This window comes from Lissotriton helveticus, chromosome 1_1 (assembly GCF_964261635.1).
Source record: "Lissotriton helveticus chromosome 1_1, aLisHel1.1, whole genome shotgun sequence".
Lineage (NCBI taxonomy): Eukaryota > Metazoa > Chordata > Amphibia > Caudata > Salamandridae > Lissotriton > Lissotriton helveticus.
In genome coordinates, this window is record NC_136057.1 from 122,550,262 (window position 1) to 122,566,265 (window position 16,004).

Genomic DNA, 16,004 nt, shown 5'->3' on the forward strand with positions numbered 1-16,004 from the left:
AACATGAAAGGAATGAAGGGAGGTGTCGCGCTGGGAACAGGATGGGGTTCTGAGGCAGAGCGGCGTTGGAGAGGGGTTTATGACCCAAGGCATGTGCGAGCGGGGGTTGTCAGAGTGCGGGCTTCGTGAGGGAGGAGGGCTATGCCGGGGGGCCAGTGGCCTGCGAAAAGGTTGTTCTGATCGAGGCACCTAAAATGGCGGGTGCGCACGACAAAAAGTGTGGCACCGGGGAAAAAGGCAAGATGGCGCAGATAATGTTTACCAAACTGTACTAATTTTCCACACACGTCACATGGGTATGACCGACGCATGCGCAGTAGAAATTCCCGCTTAGCAGCAGCCATCTTAGATAGCAAGCGTATTAGGATTAGTAAACACATAGGGAAGCTTCACTCGAATACCCCGTGTAAAGTGAAAATATGCAAATTTAGTAAAACAAACATGATGGTTAAATTATTATCGCTATTCGAGGTTCATGAGTACGAGCAAGTCGCTTTACGTGCGAATCCTTGCTCCATCACCCTCATCGTGAAACATTACTACAGCCCTAAGGAGATGTGGTGCCATCCTGTCTCTTCCTGGCACAGGAACTACCTAATGTTAAAATTGGAAAACAATTTACTGATTTTAAGACAGAAGCTGGGTTCCACATTGTGATACCAAAGGGGAGTGCTTGAGCAAATCAAACACTCACCCCCAGTCAACTGATCTGGGTTTAATCCATCATCATTCTTTAGCTCACTCCGCCACCCCAGTTCAGACATGGCCTTATGCAAATCAGTCTGACCCTGTGCCTCATGGGAACAGTCCAGCCTGAACTGCCAAGCCATGTCTTCCCTGGACCGGAAACAAGCATCCTGGGACCAGTTTCTGGCTAATCATCTGTCATCAGCCAGGCTAGCTTGAATCCAGTGGCAAAATGAGCAAGGGACCCACATCGTGGCCCGTGAGGTCTGCAAACCTTGGACAAATGACTGCAAAACATTCAATTGGCCTTGGCCCTGATGGACATTTGTGATTTTCAGAGACCTGGTGCTTTGTCTGAAACTCTATCAATGTCCAATAAGGATACACAAGTTTGCAAGTGTGGGAAAGTGCAACTTTTGACATGGTAGGCCCCCATGTTTCTGCGGATCTCTGATGTAGTTTTGTACTGTAAGTGCACTAGGTTCCTGTTAACCAGGTACCAGATCTCGTTCCCTAAAACTGTACCACGATTGGCACCACTTCAGTTGCCCCTGTAAGTTCCTAATATTATATGGTACCCCTGGTGCCGAGGGCATGGGTACTGAAGAGGGTCTTTTGGGGCTGCAGCACTGAATGTGCCACCCAGGGACCCCTCACCAAGGCTATGCACTCTGCCATTGCAGGCTGAGTGTTTTGGTGCAGAGAAATACAAAGATGCGACATGCCCACATACACCGCATAAGGTACAGGTAAGTCATCCCTACTGCAGGCCTTGAGCCCTAAGGCAGGGTGCACTATATCCTATATGTGGGCATATCGGCTTGAGCAGATATGCCCCTACAATGGTGGAGGCACTCAAAAGGTGGTTGTTCTTGGTTTCTATCTCCATGGCACAACTAACAGTCACGGATCGTCTCTTCTGCATAATACTATACACTATACGTGTACCACTGTTTACTGTTTATCGTTTTTTTTTTTTAAATTGCTGTGTACATTTCATGTTTGTCCTCTCTTCCAACCTATTGTAAAGCGCTCTGATATCCTTCGGGATCTTGTTCGCGCTAGATAAAACTTTATAAAACAATAAATAAATGTCAAACCTACTTGGGGATGTTATAATTGAACAGGGACGCCATAAAGAATAGATGTGGTGGATACCTGTCATCCATTGATTTCTAAGAAGGGGATTTGGCCTAACGGCTAGGGCAGTCCACTTCGAATCTGGAGAACTGGGTTCGAGTCTCGGCAATGACGCTGAACATCCTGTGATTCTGGGCAAATCACTCAATCTCCCTGTGCCTACCAAAAATGAATGTGTGTCCTCATGTAATGTAACTGGTGCTATGTGAAGCGCTCTGATATCCGATTTGGGGCAAGTTCGCACTATATAAAATTCTGTAAAAAAAAAATATTATGTTTGGAACCAAACATCTCATCTTAAGAAATCCTCACTGATGCCAGTGGTGGATTTAATAATAGATTCAGACAAGAGACCCTTTTACAGGAACCCCTGAAAACCTACCAAGCACTGGAGTGGCTCTGTTGGATGTTTTAGTCTTATTGAACCGCGAGGAGTTCAGGAGTAGAATATCTGCGCTCCTAGAATGTCTGTTTCCTCCAGATAAGGTACTGTTTTGGGCTAGGTACTGGGGGTGTTGTGGTGTAACGCCTTGTGAGTGATGCAAGCCATCTTTAAGTGAATACGAGCTTCATAGGGTAGCCAGTTGAGTTCCTTCAGGTGTGGCGATATGTGGTCAAATTTCCTAGAACCTGTTATGAGTCTTGCTGCGGTCTTAAGGTAGGCTTTTAGAGGGGCGGTAGAGATTTTGGGAAGCCCTGGGAGGGTAGAACATCCGTACTCCAGCCTCGATATGACAAATGACTGAACTGTAGTTTCAAGGTCTGGGTTCCCGATGAATGGCTTCATTTTTCTGAGATAGCTGAGGTGAAAGCGGGCATTTTTAGCCATCAAGTTGATGTGAGTTTGCATTTTAAGGTTCTTATCCAGTGTGATTCCAAGTGATATTGTGGAGTCCACCAACGTTGGCGTGCAGTTCAGAGCAGTGATAATTTTGGTCCATTCCTTTGTTTGCCGGGAGTTATTGGGGGAGGGGAGATTAAAAGAAATTAATTTTTTTGTGAGTTTACCTTGAAGAAGTTAGTCGCTAACCATTGGATCTCTTCAATGGAGGTGATCTTAATGTAAAGTTGAGTGTTGTCCGCATACATGTGGTAGGATGTTCGCCTGCTGTAGTAGATCGGTAAGTGGTTCGACATATAGGTTGAATAGTGTGGGTGCTAGGGTAGAGCCTTTTGGTACTCCTCTCTGGCAGAACTCAGAGCGTCCGCCTCCCCCCTTCCGCTCCAAAGCCACCGAGACATCTGCGGCGTACCACAAAGCTCATCCCACATGGCACCGCTCACCCACGTCGCACGACGGCACAACCTCAACATCATCTCCTATGCCCACGACACCCAGCTGATCATCTCACTCACCAAAGACCCACACACCACCAAAACCAACCTCCAAGAAGAAATGAAGGCCGTTGTCGACTGGATGAGAAACAGCCGACTGAAGCTGAACTCGGACAAGATGGAGGTCCTCATCCTCGGATCCACCCCCTCTGCTTGGGACGACTCCTGGTGGCCGATTGCACTAGGAGCACCCCCTACACCCACCGACCATGCACGCTACCTAGGGGTCATCCTCAACTCCACCCTCTCCATGACGAAGAAGGTCAACGCCATCTCCTCCTCCTGCTTCAACACCCTCCGGATGCTTCGCAGGATCTTCAAGTGGATCCCCACTGAAACTAGAATGACGGTCACCCAGGCCCTTGTCAACAGTAGACTGGACTACGGGAATGCATTCTATGCAGGAGCCCCGGCCAAACTCCTGAAACGGCTCCAACGCATCCAGAACACCTCCACACGCCTGATCCTTGACATCCCTCGATGAAGCCACATCACACCCCACCTGCGAGGCCTTCACTGGCTCTGCATCAACAAGAGGATAACCTTCAAGCTCCTCACCCACACACACAAGGCACTCCACAACACCGGACCAGCATACCTCAACAGCCGACTCAGCCTCTACACCCCCACCCGCCAGCTCAGCCCTGCAGACCGCGCCCTTGCCAGCGTCCCCCGCATCCGAAGAATGACCGCCGTGGCAGATCATGCTCCCACCTCGCCGCCAAGACATGGAACCTCCCCATCCGCCTGTGGCAGACCGAAGACCTCCTAACCTTCAGGAGACTCCTCAATACCTGGCTCTACGAACAGTAGCAGCGTCCTCCCCCCCCCCCCCCACCCCCTCCAGCACCTTGAGACCCTCACAGGTATGTAGTGTGCTTTATAAATGCTATGATTGATTGACTGAGCATGGACTAGTAGATATCACAAAGGCATGGTCACTGCTATACGCACAAGGTAGGATAGGAAGCAGCATCAACTTGAGATAACTGTATATGTACAAGATAACAATATTTTCCTAAGATGGGCACAACAATCAAGATATAGACATAGAATACGAGTGTAGACATAAAGGCTTAGTATTTGTGCAAGATAGCATCTTACACTTAAGTATTGTGGAACTTGGTTGAGGGTTAATTTTCCCGGCGAGATGTCAGTGATGTAAATTGTCTCTGACACTATAATTTTGTGGGACTTTGTTGAGAGTTGTTTTTACTGGCATGAAGTATTAGAAGGGACAGTAGGTGGCACTGGAACCAAATTTATTCTTTTGCGGTCTGGCGTCCAATATTTATACCTGGTGCCCACTTTGAAATAGGAGTTTCTAGAGACTTCCATGTCCATGGCCATGAGTTGTCGGACATCCCCTACCTCCTTGCCCTGGGTCCAGCTTGTCTGGAGTCACAAAAGTCCAGTAATAACTCCTTTGTTAGAGTGCTCATGCAGAGCCTTTGTGATTTGCAACTATGGTAAGTGACAGCTGCTCCCCCTCGTTAAGTTAAAGAGGCCTATCCTGCCAACTCCTCGCTTCCAAATGAGCAGAGGAATACCGAAGCACTCAGAGAAGTCCAATGGCCATGTCGTGCGGCCAATAAAGAAGTTGTTTGTTGTGACTTATTGTTTTCACAATTATTCACCTTTCTTGCGTCTGAGACGTAAAATCCATTACAGACAAGCAGCCGGCAGGTGTTTCGCCATAGAGACTTTTTTAAGGCTGCAGCAGGATATATAAAGTATCTTACACAATTGTAACAACGACATAGGGATAACAAATGCAGCTGTTGAGTCACCATCACCAGACATAACAAGAAGAACACCATTGTGATCCTGAAGGATACCCTGTGAAGAGCCAAGTGCATCGGGTGAAATCCTAAAACAGATTGTGCCAGATACTCTGGCCGTGCTGTTATTGCAACTTGCTATAAAATCATACTACTCCCCGGAGAAAGTCATTGTTATCCAAAACACCAGTGATCAAATCTGTTAGCATTTCAGAATGCCCAAGTAAAGGGGTGTATCCGATATCCAAAAAATGCTGTATGGCGGCAATCCCTCAGATTTGGGCATACTAGTATAAAATGAACAGAAGTCCAAGGTAAAGAGTTTGTTGCAATCAGTCTACGCACATTTTTTTTACCTCCTGTTCAAACATTAGATTGGGTGTGTCACGCTGTTGCATGCCAGGTATGTTTTAGGCTAGCCAGCTAGCTGCTGTCCATTTTTTGAGAACTGATATGATCACACACTGTGTTGATACCACAGTTGGGGATAATTTTTTGTTCTATAGCATTGCATTAATTGTTTTTAGACTTTTACTTGCATGGATACAAGACATTTCTCTTTCGACGACCGCTCCGCATGCGTCCATACATGCCATTTTTAGGTCGAGCCTAGGCAGACCGCATGCGCTGTCTGCAAGACCTCCTGTAATCAATACTACTGCTCTATTCCCGCCTGCTGCTCACTGAGGGCTTAGTGCAGTGCCAGTCTTCTTTCCTGCCTCCTAATTCATTCCTGCAGCCGAAACCTCATTTCTGTTTAAGGGTGAGGATCACCTGCCAATTACAGTTTCCATAAGCTACGTACTTTATGTGCTGTTTGCAAGAACTCTTTTTCAAAAGCTTTCTTTACGCCAGTCACTGCTTGCTTAGTTTGGCTTCTCCCTTCCGCCTTGCGTTATCAACCCTCCCCCCATCCGCCGCATGCTGTAGAAGCTGCACTCTAAACAACCCACTCTCCTTTCGCTGCTTCAGCCGTGCCGTTAGTTTTTTTGTCTTTTTTTACTTTAAAGCTAAGCATGCTGCCCACTCTCCCCTACACTCTGCCCACGTTTCATCTAGAATTACTCCGAGTTTATAAGGTTGCTTGCACTAGTTCTACACATACGTATGTAGGGGTCTCACACTCTGAGCAACCGCCCATCAATCACAGATACAGGGAGACAAAGCACTGTTTACACTAAAGACCGCTATCTATGCAGCCTGCCCATGAGTTCTTTCTTATATGATGAATACCATAGCAGAATGGTGTTTCTGCCCCTTCCAAAATCAGTAAATAGTAAGTAAGGACGTGCTGACATCAGATGTTCACCCCATCAAGATCCAGGAGAAAGAGGGGGTGCTAACTGAAGTCTTATCTGCAGCGGCCCTCTTCTGCCTCGCTGGGGAGTCCATCACTGCTACTCGCCTCACTACAACGAGGCGCTGCGGGGGAGGATCAGACCAGCCTCGGTGGGGAGTCCATCACTGCTGCTCGCTGCGCTACAACGGGGTGCTGCCGGGGAGGACCAGACCAGCCTCGCTGGGGAGTCCATCACTGCTGCTCACTGCGCTGCAACGGGGTGCTGCCGGGGAGGATCAGACCAGCCTGGCTGGGGAGTACATCACTGCTGCTCACTGAGCTGCAACGGGGTGCTGCCGGGGAGGATCAGACCAGCCTGGCTGGGGAGTCCATCACTGCTGCTCGCTGTACTACAACGTGGTGCTGCGTTGGAGGATCTGACCAGCCTTGCTGGGGTGTCCATCACTGCTGCTCGCTGTGCTACAACGGGGTGCTGCGGGGGAGGATTAGATACAGACAAAAGGGGGGTTATGCCCAAATCACCCTCCTATACCTGGGCATAAAACATCAAATATGTATATAAAGAAAAAGAAGGTACAGAGGGACCAATCCAACATTTATTTTCATTCAAGGTACCATTAAATACCCTGATTTTTCAATTATTTTTTGAAAATTCTGCATATCCATGATTCTAACTCATATATGTGTCAAATGACGGGGTTGAGCACAAACAAATCAAATCAGTTTCCTCATGTGTAAACATAATATATACAAGACATGAACATATAAATCACATTCATATATATGATACAATACATATACCCAATATATACAACATATACAAAAAGTACAAAAACACCCTTACTGAGAGCAAAAACGATCGGAATGTACACTCCTTACTCCGAGTGGTACACTCTGAGGAAATCCCTTTTGCACCAGAGCAAATACACATCTAGTCTAATTATTCTATAGGCGCTTTCCTTTTCAACAGAAATCAAAATAATGGGACTCCTCGTAAATATGTTGATGCAGTCACGGTCGCGTTTCAGCCAGTGATTCCTTTCGGCTTCATCAGGACAAGGGTAAGATCCACCGTTCCCTCTAGGGCGCGCGCGTGCACCTCCCCTGACGTCAGCGCACACCGCCTCGTGTGGAGCGCGCACACAGTCAGGACATCGCGCGAGAGAGTCGCGCCGCCGGCCGCTTTAAAGAAGCGAGTGGCGCGAACATGAGGCACTTTTCCATGCGGTGGCGGCGGAGCGGTCGTGTGGAGTGCAGGTAAGGAGGCGGGGGGGCTGGTGGGGCTTGTGGCTATGTGAGAGCGCGGGGCAGACTGTGGCCTTTTGTTCAAGTATTGCTGTTAATCAGAGCCCCTTCATTCACAGGCTCTGATTAACAGTAATACTTAAACAAAAGGCCACAGTCTGCCCCGTGTTTTACTAACAAAAGCGTAGTCAGTTTCCAAACACAGCCCGTACTTTAGCACACGCTGTGTTTGGAAACTGTCTCTACTCTCCAACTCACGGACAGCAAGGTATTTACGGGGCACAAATGCCCGGGAATACCCGGCACATAGGACCACTCGAATCCTGTTTTATTCACGTCGGTGCAGGGATCTCGTCTCCTGCACCTCTACTCTCGCCAGGGAAAAACGAGTGGCACAGAAGGCAAAAAAAGCACAGAAATACCGGAAAAACGAGAGGCACAGAGGCAAAATAAAGAATACAGAAATTTCCGGGGCAGCTATGAACAGAAGGCAGAACGGGCAGAGCGGCACGAGGGCAGCGAAGGGAACAGAAGGAAAAATTGGGCTTAGAGACACGGGGGCAGCGAGGTGCTAACTGGAGTCTTATCTGCAGCGGCCCTCTTCTGCTTCGCTCGGGAGTCCATCACTGCTGCTCGCCTCGCTACAACGAGGCGCTGCGGGGGAGGATCAGACCAGCCTCAGTGGGGAGTCCATCACTGCTGCTTGCTGCGCTACAACGGCGTGCTACCGGGGAGGATCAGACCAGCCTCGCTGGGGTGTCCATCACTGCTGCCCACTGTGCTACAACAGAGTGCTGCGGGGGAGGATCAGACCAGCCTTGCTGGGGTGTCCATCACTGCTGCTCGCCTCTCTACAACGGGGTGCTGCGGGGGAGAATCAGACCAGCCTCGCTCTGGAGTCCATCACTGCTGCTCGCCTCTCTACAACGGGGTGCCGCGGGGGAGGATCAGATCAGCCTGGCTGGGGAGTACATCACTGCTGCTCACTGTGCTACAACAGAGTTCTGCAGGGAAGGATCAGACCAGCCTTGCTGGGGTGTCCATCACTGCTGCTCGCTGCGCTACAACGGGGTACTGCGGGGGAGAATCAGACCAGCCTTGCTCTGGAGTCCATCACTGCTGCTTGCCTCTCTACAATGGGGTGCCGCGGGGGAAGGATCAGACTAGCCTGGCTGGGGAGTACATCACTGCTGCTCACTGTGCTACAACGGAGTGCTGCGGGGGAGGATCAGACCAGCCTTGCTGGGGTGTCCATCACTGCTGCTTGCTGCGCTACAACTGGGTGCTGAGGGGGAGAATCAGACCAGCCTCGCTCTGGAGTCCATCACTGCTGCTCGCCTCTCTACAACGGGGTGCCGCGGGGGAGGATCAGATCAGTCTCGCTGGGGTGTTCATTCCTGCTGCTCACTGCGCTGCAACGGGGTGCTGCGGGGGAAAATCAGACCAGCCTTCCTTCAGCAGAAACAACATTCCTGAAGGAATCCACAGCCCATCAAGGTCTCCCTTACAGGAGCACATACAATCCAGTGAATGGAGAAGTTTGTGGAAAAGGTTCCACAAACCCCCCTTTCCACTCTAGAACACCCCAGGAACCGGGGCTTGCCCCTGAAGAGGTCTGAGTGTGTCTTGCAAGGGGCATTGTTTTGTTTGCGTGCAGCGCTCAGGGCTTTCCTCACTTCTGTAGCCGACTTCCTGTGCGAGAAGCGACTATGGCTCTTGAAAAAGCCTGAAGACCAGCCCTTTTTCTCCAGTCCAATTTTCTACGTTACTTTTTCTTCAGGTCCTAGAAGCATTGGGGGTCCGTGCAGAGAGGGCAGGAGGCAAACTATGAAAACAAGATTTCTGGCCAGTGGATGGAGGGCCAGAAGTTGTTCCCTCCACACTCCTCTTTCTTTTCAACTTTTTCCTGTCTTGCTTACCATCCCTTCTCCTCCTCCACTACTCTCCCCTCCCCCTCCTGCATTAGCCTCCCCCATGCTACCCACGACCCTCACTCCTTTCCCCTGCTGTCACCTGCTCCCATTTTTTTCTTCTTGCCCTTTCATCACGACTACCCGCAGCCCTCCTCTTCATCCCTTCCCTCTTCATCTCCTTCCCTCCATAAATCTCACTACCCTTCTCATGCCCTCCCTTACTCCTCTCTACTCACTCGTCTCCACTCATGTGTTCTGCCGGAACCTGCGCTCTCCCTCTCCACTCCAGCACTCCTCACTCTCAAACTCCACCCTCTTCCTCAACTGAACTTTCCTCTCATTCACCTCCCACGCCCTCCTCATCCCTTCTTTCCAACTAGACCCCCACTCTTTGAACCCTTTCTTCTCTCGTCCCTCCTCTGCTTTGTCTTCTCCCGTCCGCACTCGTTCCACCCCTCCCCTCCCTGTCCACCTTCCTCTCTCATCTTGAATCTCTCGCAATTACTGTCTTCACCCCCCTTCATTTTGTGTTCTCTGTCTGCCCTCTGCCCGCACCCCTGCTTTTCACTCCTTCCCTTTCAGCTGCTCTCGTCCTCTCTAGTTCCCCCTTCGTTTCTCTCCTCCTTTTTTGTCTCCTTGTGTCCACCCCCTTTTCTCTCTCTTCCTTTCGTATTCAGCTCTCCATACCACCTTCCTCCCGTTCTCCATTTTCTTCTCTCGTTTCTTGCCCTTAATTTCTCCCTCTTCCACCCGCTCTTCCTTGCTTAGGGGAGAGAGCACAAGCACTTTAGCACTGGTTAGCCAAAGTGCTCAGAGTCCTAAGGCCACAGAAACAAATTCAGCAAAAATAGGAAGGGTGAAGGCACCAGTTTGGGGGTGACCCTGCCTGTAGAGAGGGCCAAGTCAAACAAATTCAATAGCTGTTTTCTTCAAGTGCCACTAACAAGCTTATTCTTGCAGTAGTACCATTGATACTTCATGAGTGACTTCCAAGGTATATCATCGGTAAGGACTTAAGCGCTGGAGGGATGAGATAAAGGCCGGCGTAGAATGTTGAGTTCTGATGTACACGCAGTGTAATCAAGACGTGTTCAACTACTCTCCTTGTGTGGCTTGGTTATTGGCGAGTACCTAGGCTGGCAGGACACTATAACTGGTGACAATATAGGGGATACGAAGTCCGTACACTGAGAGCCCTCTTCCAGAGAGTTTGCCGTGGTCCAGCACACTGCTCGTGCGTGCCACATGTGCCTCAGTTGAAGTACAGAATCGATGCTGGCACTGGTGGAGTCTCAGCGCAGTGCCAGCCTGCATAAAATGCTTAAAGATAAAAACAGTGACATTGAAAGTCTACATGTCGCTGGACCCGAATTGAACGAAACAGCTTCTAATAAAATATATGGCGCCATCACTAACGGTGGACAAGGAAAGCACACAGAAATAGTTCAGTACACATTACACTGAAATTCATATGCTATGAAGCAGAGATTAACCAGGTGTTCGTAAAGAAACATTTAAGCACAAAACCGACCAGTGTTATCTGCTTTCATGTACTTGTAGTGTACAAAGATTTATCTCCTTCTCTAAACCATCAACAAATCATTGTCTCACAACATGCTGGAGAGCAGTCCCAGAAAGAGGGTTGGGGTTGGGTTTGCCGAGTTTCCCCAGATGAAGCGGCCCACCACCAAAGCTGCTGCATAAGGGGCCCAGAACAACTACTTAGACAACCATAACATACAGAGCTCCGATGGAGAGCCAGGACGAGATCCAAGCTCCAAAGGTCATTAAGACTGACCCGAAGCCAGCACATCAGGAGGCACTAGAAAAGCTCTGTCTGATCATGTTCCACAGGAAGTGCCTGAGAGAGCACTACTGTCCTCCAATCTATACACGGCTACTGCATTCTTAAAACCGCCAACTGCGTTTGATATTGCAAAAATACAGAATATTGGCGATAGATGGATGGATAGAGACTTTTGAAGAGTTTATGGATGCAATAGATGAAAAAGAGTATAAAGTATCTTAAAAAACATGGCCGGTGAAGGAGTGAAAGAAGCCTTGAAAAAGAATTTACAAGAAGGTGAAAAGAAATATGATCTAATGTCAAGTTTAAGCCAGTGACACATGTGAATTAAAGATACATATTCAGCCAAGAATGCCAGAGACCAGGTAAGACCACTGATGAGTTTGTTGAAAGACTGGATGTTTGGTAAAGCACTGTAAATGTATTTATTTTATGATGAGGCGGCTACCCTCCTTGGAGTAATCAATGGATGTCTGTTGTATGCATTTCAACGACGAATGCTGATGGAAACTGAGCTTGAAGCTCCCAACATCGGGTCCCACTCCCGAGACATGACAACATTGTTAGCAAGTTACAGATGCCTTGAGGACAGTGACCCTGCACCCACAAAGGTACTGTGAGGCGGGTTGGGTCCAGAAGAGTGGTAAAGCCGCCCTGCTCTCCTTCACGGGTGGCTTGGTTTCCCTTGGGCAAAGAGACGCGAATCAAGCAGCCAAGGCGGACTCCAAATGCGCAAGAGCGTGAGGGGCATTTCTTGTTCAGCATTGTCTCTGCTCTGGAGATGACCTTTAGAATGGCGCAGGGCCGTCCATAGAGGAGAACTGCTGGAAGACTCAAGCTCAATTACTGTTTAGCGTTTAGAAGGTGCTCCTGCACCCTGTGTTTGGTTTCTTCAGTTACCAGATGAAGTGTAATAGGAGCGCAGGTGCGCTGTAACCTATGTTTTCATAGTAATTCGTGTTATTCTCTATCAAGCCTGCATTATTTGCACTAACGGTGTGATTTAAGTAATTTTGGTCTTGTTTGATGTACAATATAGAATCTATTTTTACTTAATCCTGAGTGGATTCCCTTTTGTGGTTTACTCACTGTGTTGCTGCGCGAGTGTGTTACACAAATGCTCTGCACATTGCCTCTTTAAACTAGCCTGACTGCTCTGCGCCAAGCTATGAGAGGGTGAGCGCAGGTTATCTCGGGTGTGTATCTGGCTTACCCTGACTAGAGTGGTGGATTCTGCCTGGCTTAGGTGCCTACCCTAGCCAACCAGAAACCCCATGTCCAACAGTGGTTCTTGTGAATTACTTGATTTCCCAGCATGCTCCTGCTGCAGAACTAAGTCACCGTACTTTGTGTAGGAGGACTAGCCTCCATTTGTGTCTCAAAGGGAAGTGTGATTCTTTTTCTTAGAACATACATTTATTTTCCCTAAATTGTAACTGTTCACTTCTCCATATTATACCAATGCAGCTTTGTCAAGAAATATTTTCTTCATTTAATTTTCAATGTTTTTTCTATTTTGCAGCACAACAATCACATCTAGAAAGTATGAATGGGAAAGAAAGCCATAAAGGTTCCGGAGGCAAGATACATTTTATTCAAAATATCTACTTAAGAAAACGGCTCAGAATGCACATGAGGGAGAGACGCTTTGCTTGTAATGTGTGTGAGAAAGGATTTATCAATGAGACACTTCTAGTGAGGCACAAAAAAGTACACACCAGCCTCAGGCCATATCCCTGCGAAACGTGTAAAAAGTGTTTCACTCAAAAGGCAACTTTTTTACAGCATCAAAGAACACACACTGGAGAGAGGCCTTATCACTGCACAGTGTGTTCCAAGCGCTTGGCTAATAAGGAAGGCCTTGTACGGCATCAAAGTGTACACACAGGAAAGAGGCCTCATCAAAGCGTACACACAGGAGAGAGGCCTCATCACTGTACTGTATGTTCCAAGAGCTTCACTCAAAAGAAAATTATTTTTCAGCATCAACGCATACACACAGAAGAAATGCCTTTTCGCTGCACTATGTGTGAGAAGAGCTTCAACCATAAGGCAAATCTACTACAGCACCAAAGAAAACACACCGAAGAGCGACCGCATCACTGCACTGTGTGTTCAAAGCGCTTTTCTCATAAGGGACACCTTGTACAGCATCAAAGTGTACACACAGGAGAGAGACTTCATCATTGCACTGTGTGTTCAAAGCGCTTTTCTCGTAAGGGACACCTTGTACAGCATCAAAGTGTACACACAGGAGAGAGACTTCATCATTGCACTGTGTGTTCAAAACGCTTTTCTCAGAAGGCGACCCTTGTACAGCATCAAAGAACACACACAGGAGAGATGCTGTATCACTGCACTGTGTGTTCAAAGCGCTTTGCTTATAAGGGAAGCCTTGTACAGCATCAAAGAACACACAGTGGAGAGAGGCCTTATCACTGCTCTGTATGTGCAAAGAGCTTCACTCAAAAGACAACTCTTCTTCAGCATCAACGCATACACACAGGAGAAAAGCCTTATCGCTGCACCTTGTGTGAGAAGAGCTTCAATCAAAAGGCAAATCTACTACAGCACCAAAGAAAACACACCGGAGAGAGACCTTATCACTGCACTGTGTGTTCAAAGCGCTTTTCCCAGAACAGAGGCCTTATACAGCATCAGAGAGTACACACATGAGAGAAGCCTTATCGCTGCACTGTGTGAGAATAGCGTTACTGGTAAGACCAGTTTTGGACATCATCTAAGAAATGCACACCAGAAAAGCCTTACTATTGCTCTGGGTGTGAAAAGAGCTTTAGTCAAAAAATAATTCCGGTCAGTCCTTCTACAGCATCAAAGAACACACCCGAAAGAGGCCTTCCCACTGGGCCAAGTGTAAGAAGAGCTTTACTCTGAAGGCATCTCTACTGCATTACCAAAGATTACACACAGGAGAGAAGCATCATCGCTGCACTGGGTGTGAGAAGAGCTTTAATCGAATGGCACATGTTTAACAGCATAAAAAAAAATGAACCCTCTCACTGCACAGTTTATGCCAGGAACTTCACTCAAAACAAAAGTTTCTACAACACCAATTAATACAAACAAGATAGATCCATTTTCACTGTAACAATCTTTTGTCCTGCCCAAAACTTACCTCAAAGTAAGTTTTACTGGAATGTTGTAACTTAGCGAGGGCTTATAGTCAAAAATGCCTAATGGCTAGTGTTCCCTGTAGGGTACCTGCATTTAGTGTAATAATCCTGAGTGCGCAAACTCCCTTGTAAAGCACATACACTTAACATCTCACTGAGGCACCATTTGCAGCTCTTGCTTTTAAAAAGCAAGCAGCGTGGAAAAAAAGATCTTTTGCTTGAAGGAGCACAGAGAGCAGATCTTGGGCCTAGCAACATACCACCGTGGAAGAGGGGAGAACGTTGCAGCGTGCCTCTTAAACTGCAGTGTATCGGATTGCCGAGGGACACAAGTTGTGCATCATCTTTCTTCTTCGCATGCCGTTTGCTGCACTAGTTTCGGAGAGAGGCTGCAGGGCTTCACAGGCAGCTGTGGCTCTCCGGGCGTGATCAGCACCTTGCAGATTAATTTATTTTAAAAGTCCATGCACTAAGTAGCATTGTTTTGTATTTAAGGGCATGATGTACGGCATACTGATGTTTGAGTCCCAGTTAAAAGTGTTCAAAAGACAAGCACTTAGTGCATAATGGTATGCCTGTGCTAAACTTATTTAGAGAAGTTATTTCTGACCCTGCCGCAAGCATGCTAAGTCATATGTGCCCCCAGTGAGGCAGCATCATTCAGATGAGTCATTTTTCTGGCCTAGACTTGGGCTCTGTAATTGCAGCTCTGGTCACCTGTGAAGCGTGATTGCGAGCAGCCATACAAGAATGTAAGGAGATATGATCGGTAACCAATCACATCCTCGTGTTATTTCTTTAAAAATGTGCTGAGTCTTTCTCACTTCTAGTTGATTCTTTTGTACCAACCGAATATAGGATTCATTTACCACCTCTCTCACGCCATTACATGAGGGCACAGCTGCAACGCTCTCACAACGTCTTACAAAACACACACTAAACTACTACTTACACGTCACAACAACTTTTAGCTCACAGCTAGGGGTCTCAGCACAACCCCCTATTTGCAGATGCCAAAGTGCCAACAAATCGAAGCCTGATGTCCCTCTGCAGCGTTACTCGCCTTGCGGAACGGACTTGCTTCCATCTTCAGCCCAGGTACTGCTCGCTCTTTGTGGTGCATGATTACCATTGGAGCTGCAGAAAGAAACGTGGGATCTTTTACCTACCCATCATACCTTTTACCATAAACGATTAAGAGGTAATAGTTGAACTTTGTTTATTGCAGATGTATTTAGACATCTTTTCCTAAATAAATCCTGCTGTATCTTGTATTACATTGGGTTCGAGTCAGCATTCTGTGCATTTAAGATCCCCTCCTATAGGGCGCACATTTATTTTTATGTCACTCTGTAAGCTCAACAGCGCTCAGGCTTCGGTGGTGAAGAGTGCTGCCCCAACCAACTGGAAATCAGCTAACCCACTGAGCAGCCCCGTATCCATGAGTGCCGCCAGGTATAACTTGATTTACCTCATGTCAGCAGTAAGTATTGTGTCCAGACTGATTTTTTATTTCTTTTTTTCATCCCAGCCCTTTTTTGCTTTTCTCATTCGAAGAATGCAAAATACAACAAGACTTAAGGCAGGATGTACTAGCATCAGGAATATCGATTTCCTATTTGCGATTCTCTATGAGTCACAATTTGGAAATCGGAATTCCTA

At 47.6% G+C, this 16,004-nt stretch overlaps 1 protein-coding gene across 1 annotated transcript in view; it reads left to right on the forward strand.

Annotated features, from left to right (window-relative positions):
* The window catches only part of LOC144768156 (uncharacterized), an 87,907-nt gene extending 72,400 nt beyond the window's left edge, over positions 1–15,507 (forward strand). The window contains 2 exon segments of the mRNA XM_078651608.1: positions 12,731–13,071; positions 13,102–15,507. Coding sequence (XP_078507734.1) covers positions 12,731–13,071; positions 13,102–13,884 — 1,124 coding nt within the window. The 3' untranslated portion in view covers positions 13,885–15,507.
* The last annotated feature ends 497 nt before the right edge of the window (positions 15,508–16,004 follow it).